General features: G+C 42.1%; 2 protein-coding genes across 3 annotated transcripts in view; both read left to right on the forward strand.

The window, feature by feature from the left end:
* Positions 1-57: 57 nt before the first annotated feature.
* LOC127630774 (calreticulin-like) lies at positions 58-10,505 on the forward strand. The gene is made up of 9 exons (XM_052108541.1): positions 58-298; positions 701-802; positions 6,056-6,259; positions 6,476-6,570; positions 6,660-6,869; positions 7,687-7,800; positions 7,963-8,106; positions 8,590-8,682; positions 8,799-10,505. The coding sequence occupies exons 1-9, from the start codon at positions 205-207 to the stop codon at positions 9,009-9,011; spliced, it is 1,269 nt and encodes a 422-aa protein (XP_051964501.1). The 5' UTR covers positions 58-204; the 3' UTR covers positions 9,012-10,505.
* A 2,171-nt stretch (positions 10,506-12,676) lies between these two features.
* LOC127630699 (epidermal growth factor receptor substrate 15-like) overlaps positions 12,677-13,006 on the forward strand; it is a 39,696-nt gene continuing 39,366 nt past the window's right edge. For both annotated transcript variants that reach the window (XM_052108413.1, XM_052108414.1), the window contains exon 1: positions 12,677-12,760. In XM_052108413.1, the coding sequence (XP_051964373.1) occupies positions 12,734-12,760 (27 nt within the window). In that variant the 5' untranslated portion in view covers positions 12,677-12,733. The remainder of the gene's footprint in view (positions 12,761-13,006) is intronic.

Here is a 13,006-nt window from a genome sequence, read left to right on the forward strand (position 1 = left end):
CGGTCTAGATCCACCGTCCAATCAGCGCCAGCCATCTGTTCCCAGCCTAGAGGCGAGACTGTGCGAATGATAAGATGCACATTAATTTCGGCAGGCATGTAAAGATCCAAACAGAGCTCTTTATATACATAGACGAGCCTCATATATTACAAATATATTTTACGTGTTTATTTCCCCAATAAGGGAATACACATTTCTACAAAAATGACAGGGCTACCCTTGCTGTTTATGACCGCGTGCGTCGCTTTAATAACTGCAGAATCATCTGTTTATTTCCGAGAGCAATTTGAAGACGGTGGTAAGTTTAAAGCAGAGACGTGCAATATTTGTCTGTGCTTTTTTTTTTTGTATTATTTAAGTTATCTGATGTCTACATATTTAAGTTATATGATGTCTACATATATTTGAATTTATATGTGATGGAGTCACAATAGACTTATGCATTTCGTATGGCATAGCATTAATGGTATGTTGCATTCATTAAATTATGCATCAATAAATGGTGTAAGATAAGATATAATGTTCTCTTTTTATAAGAAGTACAATCGAAGCAGCATAGTGGAAAGAGGTCAATGAATCAAGCTTAAGTTATTACTCATATATTACTCAGATGAATGGAGTCATGCATGCTGATGTGGCTTTTAATTTCATATTCAAATCACAAATGCGTTTTTTCCCTGTCAATAATCTTCTTTCGCAGACTCCTGGAGGAGCCGATGGGTGGAATCAGAGCATAAATCCGACTACGGGAAGTTTGTGCTCTCCGCAGGCAAATTTTTTGGCGATGCTGAGAAAGATAAAGGTGAGTGGTGGTTGTTTAAAATACACCGGCTGTGTAAATGGACGCCGGGCTTTATGAATTTGTGGTTTCCTCCGCTTTGCATTATTGTGCACACTAAATAACGCGCGGGGGAAGGGCTACCGACGATGATGTCATGTCATGTGCTGTAGTGAACTGCAGGCATGTCACACCATCTGATTATTTACTTTGTTTCAAAACATTGTAAAGCCACGTGTACTGTTGATCCAAGGGCCCAGGTTTACTGGCACAGACTAAATCTAGGCCAATGATGAACAGGATTTGTAAAGCTGATGCTGGAGTCTTGACCACTATTAACCCATGAATATTCTGTGTCCAGATGACTATTTTTGTAGAAGTTCGAGATATAATAGATTAATATAAAGATGCCTGGCCTGCTGAAGAAAAAAACTTAAACCAGCCTAAAGTTGGTCTATTTTGATGATTTAAAATGGATTCTAAGCACCTAAAAGGTGATTACATTGAGAGACCAGCTAAAAGGGTTTGCTAGTCTTAATTGTTTTAAAGGGAAAGTTCACCCAAAAATGAAAATTATTGCATAATTTACTCACCCTCGTGTTATCCCATATGTGTATGACTTTCTTTCATCTGCTAATTAACATCAACACAAATTAAGATTTTTAGGAGAATATATTAACTCTGTAGCAGTGGGGATTTCTTTAAGACTGCAAGGGAAGCTCAGCTTCCCCTATAATGTCAAAAAAATAATGGTCAAATATGTACTATTGTGTAAACAATTTGACTAAAAATGCGTTAGAACACGTTCATCTCGAAGACGAGTTCGTTCAGAATCAGCTACATTACATATAGCAGGTCGGCTGACTCGATTTACTTCTCATACATTCCCGTAGCGTCAGTGCATTTCCCTGTTGAAGCCGAGCGTCCATTGACTTCAATGGGGCTGCTCTGAACAGTTTTTTTCAGTGCTCCGAAAATAGACGGTCATTGGATAAATGCTGCGATTATGTCCCGCCCACGGACGCTCAGCGTCTCTGGGGGTGAATGAGGAGTGGGCTGGCCCAGACTCCGGGCTTCCGCGTGATGATTGGAGGATCTGTCGAAAGACTGCATCTCCTTTTGATTGACAGCGAATCTGTACTATAAGAAGTCACTGAAGCTATTTCGCGCTCAGTCCCAGTCAATTTGCATAATACATTTCACACAATTATACACCACATTCCTTGTTTCAGTTTTACCAAGTTTAATATATTTTGTTTTAGAGCGTTCGTTCGTTCGTGCGTTCGTTCGTTCGTTCATTCATACAGTAGGCTAGGCTAGCGTCGTACGGGTGAAACTGCGCACGATGGCAGACGTTGCTAATATTGTCGACCTGATTTTGGCGAAGCCATTTGAAAGTCTTCCTTACGAGGAAAAAATTAGAATTAAACAGCAGGGCAGATCAACACCTAAGATTGATTTAGTGCAAAAAATAGGGTAAATAAGTTTATAATGTAGGCCGAAAATGAGCTTCCCCTCTTTGAAAGACCAGCAGCCGCCACTGCTCTGTAGGTCCATTTAATGCAAGACAATGGTGGCCAGAACTTTGAAGGTCCAAAAATCATATAACGGTAGCATAAAATGAATCCATACGACTCCACTGGTTAAATCTATATCTTCCGAAGCGATAAGATTGATGTAGTTTAGAAATAGATAAATATTTAAGTCCTTTTTTCATATAAATTCTCCTCCCTGCCCAGTAGGTGGCGATATGCTGAAAGAATGCATATCGCCAAAAACACTATAAGAAAGTGAAAGTGGAAATTTATAGTAAAAAAGGACTTGCATATTGATCTGTTTTTCACCCACACCTATCATATCACTCCATATCCATATGGATTACTTTTATGCTGCCTTTATGTGCTTTTTGGATCTTCAAATATCTGGCCACTATTCACTTGCATTCCATCCATCCATCCATCTTCAACCGCTTATCCGAAGCCCGAAGCTCCTATCCCGAGCCACATTAACCAAAACTGACTGGGGGACCCCGAGGCGTTCCCAGGCCAGTGTGGAGATGTAATCTCTCCACCTAGTCCTGGGTCTTCCCCGAGGCCTCCTCCCAGCTGGACGTGCCTGAAACACCTCCCTAGGGAGGCGGCCAGGGGGCAACCTTATCAGATGCCCAAACCACCTCAACTGACTCCTTTCAACGCAAAGGAGCAGCGGCTCTACTCCGAGCTCCTCACGGATGACTGAGCTCCTCACCCTATCTCTAAGGGAGAAGCCCGCCACCCTTCTGAGGAAGCCCATTTCGGCCGCTTGTACTCGCGACCTAGTTCTTTCGGTCATGACCCAACCTTCATGACCATAGGTGAGTGTAGGAACAAAAATTGACCAGTAGATCGATTTCCAAGCACTCCATCGGTTTCCTGCTGAGAACCATGGCCTCAGATTTAGAGGTGCTAATCCTCATCCCAGCTGCTTCACACTTGACTGCCAAGCGATCCAGTGAGAGCTGAAGGTCACGGACCGATGATGACATGAAGACAACATCATCTGCAAAAAGCAGCGAGGAGATCCCCAGCCCACCGAACCGCACACCTTCCCCACCCGACTACGCCTCGATATCCTGTCCATGAATATCACAAACAGGATTGGTGACAAAAGCGCAGCCTTGGCGGAGACCAACCCCCACATGGAATGAACTCAACTTCGTGCCGAGGACCCGGACACATCTCTCGCTTTGGACGTACAGGGATTGGATCGCCCTAAGAAGGGACCCCCCCACCCCGTACTCCAGCAGCACCTCCCACAGTCTCTCCCGGGGGACCCGGTCATACGCCTTCTTCAGATCCACAAAACACATGTAGACCGGATGGGCATACTCCCAGGCCCCCTCCAGGATCCTTGCGAGAGTAAAGATCTGGTCCGTCGTTCCACGGCCAGGAGGAAAACCGCATTGTTCCTCTTCAATCCGAGGTTCGACAATTGGCCGAACCCTCCTCTCCAGCACCTTGGAGTAAACTTTACCAGGGAGGCTGAGAAGTGTGATACCCCTGTAGTTGGCACACACTCTCTGATCCCCCTTTTTGAAGAGGGGAACCACCACCCCGTTCTGCCACTCCTTAGGCACTGTCCCAGATTTCCATGCAATGTTGAAGAGGCGTGTCATCCATGACACCCCCTCCACATCCAAAGCTTTCAGCATTTCTGGTCGGATCTCATCAATCCCGGGGCTTTGCCACTGTGGAGTTGTTTGACTACCTCAGTGACCTCCCCAGGGAAATAGAATCTGATCCCCCATCATCCTCCGGCTCTGCCTCTACCATAGAGGGCGTGTTGGGATTTAGGAGTTCTTCAAAGTGTTCCTTCCACCGCCCAATAACCTCCTCAGTTGAGGTCAACAGCGTCCCATCTTTGCTGTATACAGCTTGAATGGTTCCCCGTTTCCCCCTCCTAAGGTGGCGGACGGTTTTCCAGAAGCACTTTGGTGCGGACCGAAAGTCCTTCTCCATTGCTTCTCCGAACTTTTCCCACACCCACTGCTTTGTGTCCCTCACGGCCGAGGCCGCAGTCCTTCGGGCCTGTCGGTACCTTGCAACTGCCTCCGGAGACCTCCGGGACAACAAAACCTGGAAGGCCTCTTTCTTCAGTCGGACGGATTCCCTGACCACCAGTGTCCACCACTGGGGTGTTCGAGGGTTACCACCCCTTGCTGCACCTAAAACCTTGAGGCCGCAGCTCTCCACCGCGGCTTCGGCAATGGAAGCTTTGAACATTGCCCACTCCGGTTCAATGTCCCCAACCTCCGCAGGGATGCCTGAAAAGCTCCGCCGGAGGTGTGAGTTGAAGATCTTGCGGACAGGGACCTCCTCCAAACGTTCCCAGTTCACCCGCACTACTCGCTTGGACTTCCCAGGTCTGTCCAGAGTCTTTCCCCACCCCCTGACCCAACTCACCACCAGATGGTGATCGGTTGACAGCTCTGCCCCTCTCTTTACCCGAGTGTCCAAAACATATGTCCTCAGATCCGATGACACGATTACAAAATTGATCATCGACCTACGGCCTACGACCTTCTAGCACAGAAGTCTAATAACAAACATCCACTTGAGTTCAGATCAGGGAGGCCGTTCCTCCCAATCACGCCTTTCCAGGTGTCCCTGTCATTTCCTACGTGTGCGTTGAAGTCACCCAGCATCACTATGGAGTCCCCTACTGGGGCCCTATTCAGGACTCCATTCAGGGTCTCCAAGAAGGCCGAATACTCTGAACTGCTGTTCGGTGCATATGCACAGACAACAGTCAGAGTTTTCCCCCCCACAACCCGTAGGCGTAGGGAGGCGACCCTCTCGTCCACCGGAGTAAACTCCAACGTAGTGGCGCTCAGCCGGGGACTCGTGAGTATCCCCACACCCGCCCGTCGCCTCACACCCTGGGAAACTCCAGAGAAGAATAGAGTCCATCCCCTATCCAGGAGTACGGATCCAGAGCCAAAACTGTGCGTCGATGTAAGCCCCACCAGATCCAACTGGTAACACTCCACCTCCCTCACTAGTTCCGGCTCCTTCCCCCCCAGTGAGGTGACATTCCACATCCCCAGAGCAAGCCTTTGCTGCCCGGGTCTGGTCCGTCGAGGCCCACGGCCTTCACTGCCGCCCATATGGCAGCGCACCCGACTCCTGCGGTTCTTCCAATGGGTGGTGGGCCCAAGGGATGTAGAGGGGGGTTCCACGTCGCTTCTTCGGGCTGTGCCCAGCCGGGCTCCATGACAAGCCTGGCCACCAGGCGCTCGCCGACGAGCCCTCCATCTGGGCCTGGCTCCAGACGGGGGCCCCGGGCTTCCTCCGGGCAGGGTAACTCCTCCTTTTGCCGTTTTATCCATGAGTCATTGTGAACCATTCTTAGTCTGGCCCCTCACCTGAGACCACTTTGCCTTGGGAGACCCTACCAGGAGCACATGGCTCCAGACAACACAACCCTCAGGATCATAAGGGCACACAAACCTCTCCACCACGATAAGGTGCTGGTTCCCGGAGAATGCACTTGCATTGCATGAACCAAAAAAGCTGAGATATTCTTCTAAATATCTTTGTGTTCTGCTGAAGAAAGAAAGTCCTGCACATCTGGGATGGCATGGGAATTTTCATTTTTGGAAATTTTTATGCCTTCAAGTTGGTTCGAGCATTTTTTATTTATTTAAATTTTGCTCACCAGTGTGGTGACATGAATTATTCAACATTTAAAAGTGAACTTTTGCTCTTTTTGTAATACTGTTATCTTTTGGGCTTGCAGGTCTTCAGACCAGTCAAGATGCTCATTTCTATGCGCTGTCATCTCGCTTTGCGGACTTCAGCAACAAGGACCAGTCCCTTGTTATCCAGTTCACTGTAAAACATGAGCAGAGCATTGACTGTGGTGGTGGCTACATCAAGCTTTTCCCATCTGGTCTCAAACAAGAAGCTATGCATGGAGACTCCACTTATAATATCATGTTTGGTAAGTGTCTCAGTGACTACTTCACTCTATTGATTGGCATACTAAAGCTGACCAGTATGTCAAATTGTACATGCTTCAGTGTTTTTAGTTTTTAATGCTCAAATGAATGGACTTTAAGCTATTAATAAATTAGCAGTTGCATTAATACATTTGTTATTGTATTACAAATTACTCGCAGTCTAGGGCCTTTTAGAAAATGTGTTCTATCACTTCCAGGTCCTGACATCTGTGGACCCGGCACTAAGAAAGTCCATGTAATCTTTAATTACAAAGGCAAAAATTATTTGATCAACAAAGACATCCGATGCAAGGTAATGCTACGGTTTAATTTTGCACCTATAATGCACAATGGAACTACTTTTGATGAAGTGACTCCTATCCTATGTTTTGTATTATCTAGGATGATGAATACAGCCATCTGTACACATTAATTGTCAATCCTGACAACACTTATGAAGTCAAGATTGATAATAAGAAGGTGGAGTCTGGATCTCTGGCAGAAGACTGGGACTTCCTTCCTCCCAAGAAGATCAAGGATCCAGAAGCGAAAAAGCCAGAGGATTGGGACGAGAGGGAGAAAATCGATGACCCTGATGATAAGAAACCAGAGGTGAGGCCAATGCCACTGTTGGGTGTCTGAAAACCACAAGGAAATTTCTTTTGCTTGTTGCATAACAGATGAACTAATTATGTAATGCTGAATTATAGCCAGTGTTACGTAAATTACAAAAAAAAATGGTGCTTCAATACGGCTTCCAAATTTACGTTTGAGGTATGACTATGTGTAATTTACATTGTAGAACAAAACATCCACGTATCATGTGTTAACCACAGACCTTATTTTCCTCTTAAATCCAAAACTCCCATTATAAAATCCTATAGGAAAATCCACAGGGAACCCATGGTGAATTCTCTTCCGGGTTTGTGGAATACAACCTGAACAGCTCTATAGCACCTCACTTAAAGTGGTCATAACATGAGGAAATACATTTTCCTTGATCTTTTGACATGTAAGATTTCATTGTACTATAAAAACACTACCTTTCAGAACACAAAACTTCCTCCTCAATGCAAAAAGAGCTTTTATTGAAACCAAGCTGCCAAAGCAACTAATTTTCAATTTCCTCCACATTGTGATGTCAAACTGTATTAGGCGTTTGCTTCTGACCACCTCCACAACAACACATCGACAACTACTTTACCTTATCACTTCAGTAGCCCCGCCCAGTAGCGGTGAGCAGTGAGGTGACAAGGAGAGAATGGGTCAGTCAAGAGCAGAGAGCCAATCGGAAAAGTGAGCTTTTAGTCTTAAAGGAGAAGCAGCACCAAAACCGAGGGTTATATTAAGGGTGGAAATGATCATGTTTTACAAATACATTACTTTTGTTCTGTGCAAAAAACTTTTAATATCTTTGTGTTTTCTCTAGGACTGGGACAAACCCGAGAACATCCCCGATCCTGATGCCAAGAAGCCTGATGACTGGGACGATGAGATGGATGGGGAGTGGGAGCCTCCCATGGTAACCAATCCTGAATACAAGGTACTGACATTACTGTGGTTTCTCAAGTAAATGCAAGTGCCTGCGTAGAAATGTCGACACTGAACAAAGATATGCAGTTAATACCCAAAAAATGTCTTTGTCATACTGGTCCTTTTGTCATTTTATTTTCCCAAATTGAATATGTACGGTTATCTTTTCAAGGGTGAATGGAAACCCCACCAGATTGACAATCCTGCTTACAAGGGGAAATGGGTGCACCCTGAGATTGATAACCCAGAATACACTCCTGACAATGAAATCTATAAATATGACAGCATCGGAGTTATTGGACTGGACTTGTGGCAGGTACCATAATTATTTACTTGCTTTTAACAACAATTTGTTCTAAGACAATTAGTCTTCAGTTATTAAAGGTGCTGTAACCGATTTTTGTGTCTCGCGGACATTGACGCTTTTCACAATGCTGCTCTTTTGCTCTGTTTTGGTCTCAAAATTAACTTTGGAGGGTGGGGTTTTGGAATGAGGTGGCGTGGCTAATTCAACAGCTCAGTCACATGAAAGCTTCAGAAAGCTAAAATTCCTTACAGCACCTTTAAGCAACAGTTTGCACATGTTTTAGAATTTGATTATAGTTTTAGTCCTGTTTTTGGACAGGCAACCCCTATCTCAGCTCCATGCACCCCACACCAAATACTGTACACCATTAAATCACACCAACCTGGACCCTAAATATATTGTTGAATAGCCCTTAATTAATTGTTTTTTGTTCTTAATTGTTCTTAATAGCCATACCAGGTTTAAATAAACTTTTCCTTTACTTAATCACAGGTAAAATCTGGCACAATCTTTGACAACTTTTTCATTACCAATGACCCAAAGCTGGCAGAAGATGTTGGCAATGAGACTTGGGGTGCCACAAAGGTGTGCTTTTCCAAACAATATCTCTTTCTACTAAAAAATAATCCACTTAATATTAATTTTGTGTAATGATTTCTCATAAATACGGGACATTTGCGTGTTGTTTTTCCTCCACTCAGGAGGCTGAGAAGAAAATGAAGGAAAGTCAAGAAGAGGAAGAGAGGAAGAAGCATGTGGAAGAGGACAGTAACAAAAAGGAGGAAGCAAAGGATGAAGAAGAACAGGAGGATAAGGAAGAGGAGGAAGAAGAAGAAGAAGAAGAAGAAGAGGAGGAGGAGGAGGAGGAGGAAGAAGAGGAGGAAACAGACTCTAAACTCAAAGATGAGTTGTAGATTTAAATAGAAACTTGAGAAAACATGCCTCATACCTTATGACTAACAGGGTACGAGGTAGAGAGCTGGACTAATGCTGGATATTCCTTTTGTTGTGTGTCAGATGATTCTGACAGTACTTTTCCCCTCCCACTACTACAAACCTATTTATAGATTTATCTTTTTCATAATCTTCATTTGCATGATGCAAAGCAAGTTCCAAGCATTTTCAGTCAGGGAAAATCGAAGGGAGCAAACATGAAAATATAACGTCCATGTCTGTAGTGTGAAGTGAGACCCATAATAATTCTATGCTGATGTTTACAAATATCAGATATCCAATATAAACTGTTGATTTGATTAGCAATTTTGTGACATGAAACTTGAATCATAAAGGTAATCAACTGGTAGCTTCGATTCTCAGGCCATGTCCAAACTAATATGCATTCCTTTGAAAGGCATTGATTATTGGCATTGATTATTCATTTGTTTACACCCTGTCATCCACAATGGAAGGGTGTTTTTCTGCACTGAAACTGAGACTTTCAAAAATGCTCTCTAGCAATGCATACTTTGGAGAACGATGACGTTAGGAAACTGAAAACTGCATTTTCAAACGGAAAAGTATTAGTGTGGACGTGGTCTCAGATACTAGAATGATTATCTCCAAGAATATTTTCCTTATCAAATTGTGATATTGCGGAGCAATTTTGAGGTACCGTTGTTAAGGTAAACTTTTTTTCTAACCTTTAAGGTTCATTGTGTGCAGTTTTGATCAGGGTTCGGATAGATGCTATCTCATCTACTTTGTTTTCAACTTGAACTGTTGTCTGTAAGTGTGTGTGTGTTTGGAGTTGAGCGAGCACATCGCATTGCATGTTTTGTCTTACACCAAACCTCAAATTCATAGCCTAGATAGGTATATGTATATTTTCATGCAGGCACTGGATCTCACAAGCTTTGCCACTGGCACTGTAGTTTTGATTTGGCCCTAGTCAATAAGCAAACTGTTACAGAGGAAATTCACATTTGGTTTGATCAGCATCGGTCTGGGATGATGTAGCTGATGTGAAGGTTAGCCAAGCTGTTGAAATGAAAAATGTGCACATTTGGCCAACATGTTGTTTGGGAAAGGAAAAACCGACATCAACAATGGCTTCTCCGAGTATCCGCCACTATGTGTGTGTACCTGAATCACCCTCATTAGGCAATGGTCTTGACAAATTACTCTGCAAACATTCTAATCAGAGCTAAGCTGAACCTATGAAGTTCGAAATATTGAAAGCTTGTGAGATTTGCGTTGTCCCATAGCATTCTCTAGAAACACCTTGGCTCTCAGACAGAGTCATGGTGAATATCGCACTGCTGTGCTTCAACCAGATATTACTCTCAACAAAATAGTTTGTGACCTTTTTTTTTAAAGATATATTTTGTACTTTTTGTGTTTGAAGAATGTGTTGAAACATTAAAAAGAAAAGCTCTGGTATGAAAGTTGTCCAAAAATAAAACTACAAAAAGAGTAATATACCTCTGGAGTCTTTTGATTGGTGTTTTTACATTAACAAACGACACTCTCAGTCAAATGAGCTCAATAAACATACCATATCACACGTCAACCCTTGTGCATCAATTAAACAAAGTTACTCAGAGGACAATAATGTCAGTGTCAAAAAACTGCTATAATAATATTATACATTAATATTATTTTCCACTTTCATTGAGTAAATTTTTTTTTTAACCAACATCAGTACTGATCATAACTACCAAACATGTATTAATATTCATTCAGGATTTTAACCCTTTAAATGCCAGTTTGTTTACATAATGCCACTGTTGTTGTTTTTTTTTTTACACACACCCATACACACAAATATCTCAATACACTCTGACATCCATACCAACACACCCACACAATTTTAGCTGCATAATTTGTTCAACTGGCCTGCAGTACTCTACAATACAGCAAACAGAAAATAGGAAAAAAGCATTTATTTGCTCCATAGGCTAAACATGAGAAAAATTATGCCATCTCTTGGAAAATATAAAAAATGTACATTTTGAAGCCAGGGCTCCAGAATAAAAGCATAATATTATATAATTCATGATTTTATGCTTTAATGGCACTGGGATCAAATATTGCTGTTTTAATGGGTTTCAATGGGGACATTTTTGTCCTTAAGGTCCTGAGTGTAACTATGTGCACAGTGTATTATAGATGTATTATAGGAACTGAGGTAGAAATATAAAAAATTTCCCCAGAAATACACACCTTTGGTAAAAATGTATGCTGTTAGCAATAACACAGCCAAAATGATAAAAAAGAAAAAGAAAGTTCGCACAAGGATTACATGCCTTTAATATAGAAATATTCTGGATTTGGACTTTTCTTTAAAAAAAAAAAAAAATTCGAGATTACAGTAAGTGAATTGGGATGAATTTGGGAGGGTTTAAAGGCAGAATCGCAAAGCTTATGATTTTATAAAAGCACTTACAGTACATTAATTATTTTGTTAAAATGTTGTTTGCGTTGTAAATTTTTAGGGTTTACGGCGTTCCCTCATGGCAATGTTGGAAAATTGGATATAACTTTGCACGAAAAAGACTAGTAAGCAATTTTATCACACTAAAATCATGAATGAAATAACGATAAACAATAAAATCATACAATGCAAGTGGATGGTGATCAGCACTTTAAATCTCCAAAAAGCACAGACAGTTGTAAAAAAAGTAGTCTGTATGACTCCTGTGGTTAAATTCAATACTGATCTATTTCTCACCCAAAGCAAACGTATCGCTTTAGAAGACATTAATTTAACCACTGGAGTCATATGGACTACTTTTACTACAACTATCTTTAAAGTGCTGATCACCATCCACTTGCATTCATTTAACCACTGTAGTCATATGGATAACTTTTACTATGACTTTGTGTTTTTTGCACAGGTTTTTATAAAAAAAATGTATGCCAAGAACAATCTGCATACTTATGGAAGTTACCCACTGCAAAAAGAAAAATGCAACTAAATAAGCAAATATAATACAATAGCCAGAGGGAAACAATTATAAATCAATGATATTCGTTTACCTTTTTGAGAGTTTTTGTCGTTATTGCTCAATAAAGATGCAACATATAAATTAAAATCAACCAGTGCGGGAGGAGTGGAGTCTTGCCTAAGAATTTATACTTATGAATGGACAATTTTCCAAATTGACAGAGTAGTTGTTGTTATAGTAAAAAAAAAAAAGAAATATCAAAAGAATTATGACATATGTCAGATACAAACTTTTTCTGAAATATATTTGCTCAAATCCTTCCAGAAAGACTGAAAAATAACACGTAAAAGAGGCCTCTCTAATTTAAGTCAATACATATTTATGAGGTTAGGGTTAGGACTGGTTTGTTTCAGTCAATGAATGCAATGCAAAGAATGCCCTTCTGAAGTTTCTATTCATTATTAACTTTCAACTGGATTTCCAGAGTTTTCTAGGTCATTGTCAATCCTTGAATAATGTCCTCCATATTTACAAACTCCAGTGCCTGGTTTTGCAGCATCCCTTAACTGCCCATTGTCTGTCGCCTCCACGTCAAATGAGAACTCCAGTACCTGGTTTTGCAGCATCCCCATTGCCTTCGCTATGGCCTCCTCATCCAATGTTGACTCCAGTGCCATGTTTTGCATCATGACTATTTTGCCCATTGCCTATCACAACGCGCAGAATGAGCTAGTGGGAACAGAAACACTATGGCTGCTTCTCTCTCCCTGACTCAGGTAACCCTCCCTTTCCACACAAATATAACACTTTCCAAACCACACTTGAGCTCGTTTCACACGTCTGTCAGATCGGTTGGGTTTTAAAATTGCGGTTTAAAGAGGAAAACGGTCACACCCTCTGATACTATCGCAGATTTTTAAAGTTGTTTTCAGCCATTTGCTTGGAAGAGAAAAAGTTTCAGGCTGATCTTTGAGGGACTTGCGTAAGGGCGTATCTTACGGTGTCTGCGGTGAACTGGGGTG

The sequence above is a fragment of the Xyrauchen texanus genome, chromosome 37 (genome assembly GCF_025860055.1).
Source record: "Xyrauchen texanus isolate HMW12.3.18 chromosome 37, RBS_HiC_50CHRs, whole genome shotgun sequence".
Lineage (NCBI taxonomy): Eukaryota > Metazoa > Chordata > Actinopteri > Cypriniformes > Catostomidae > Xyrauchen > Xyrauchen texanus.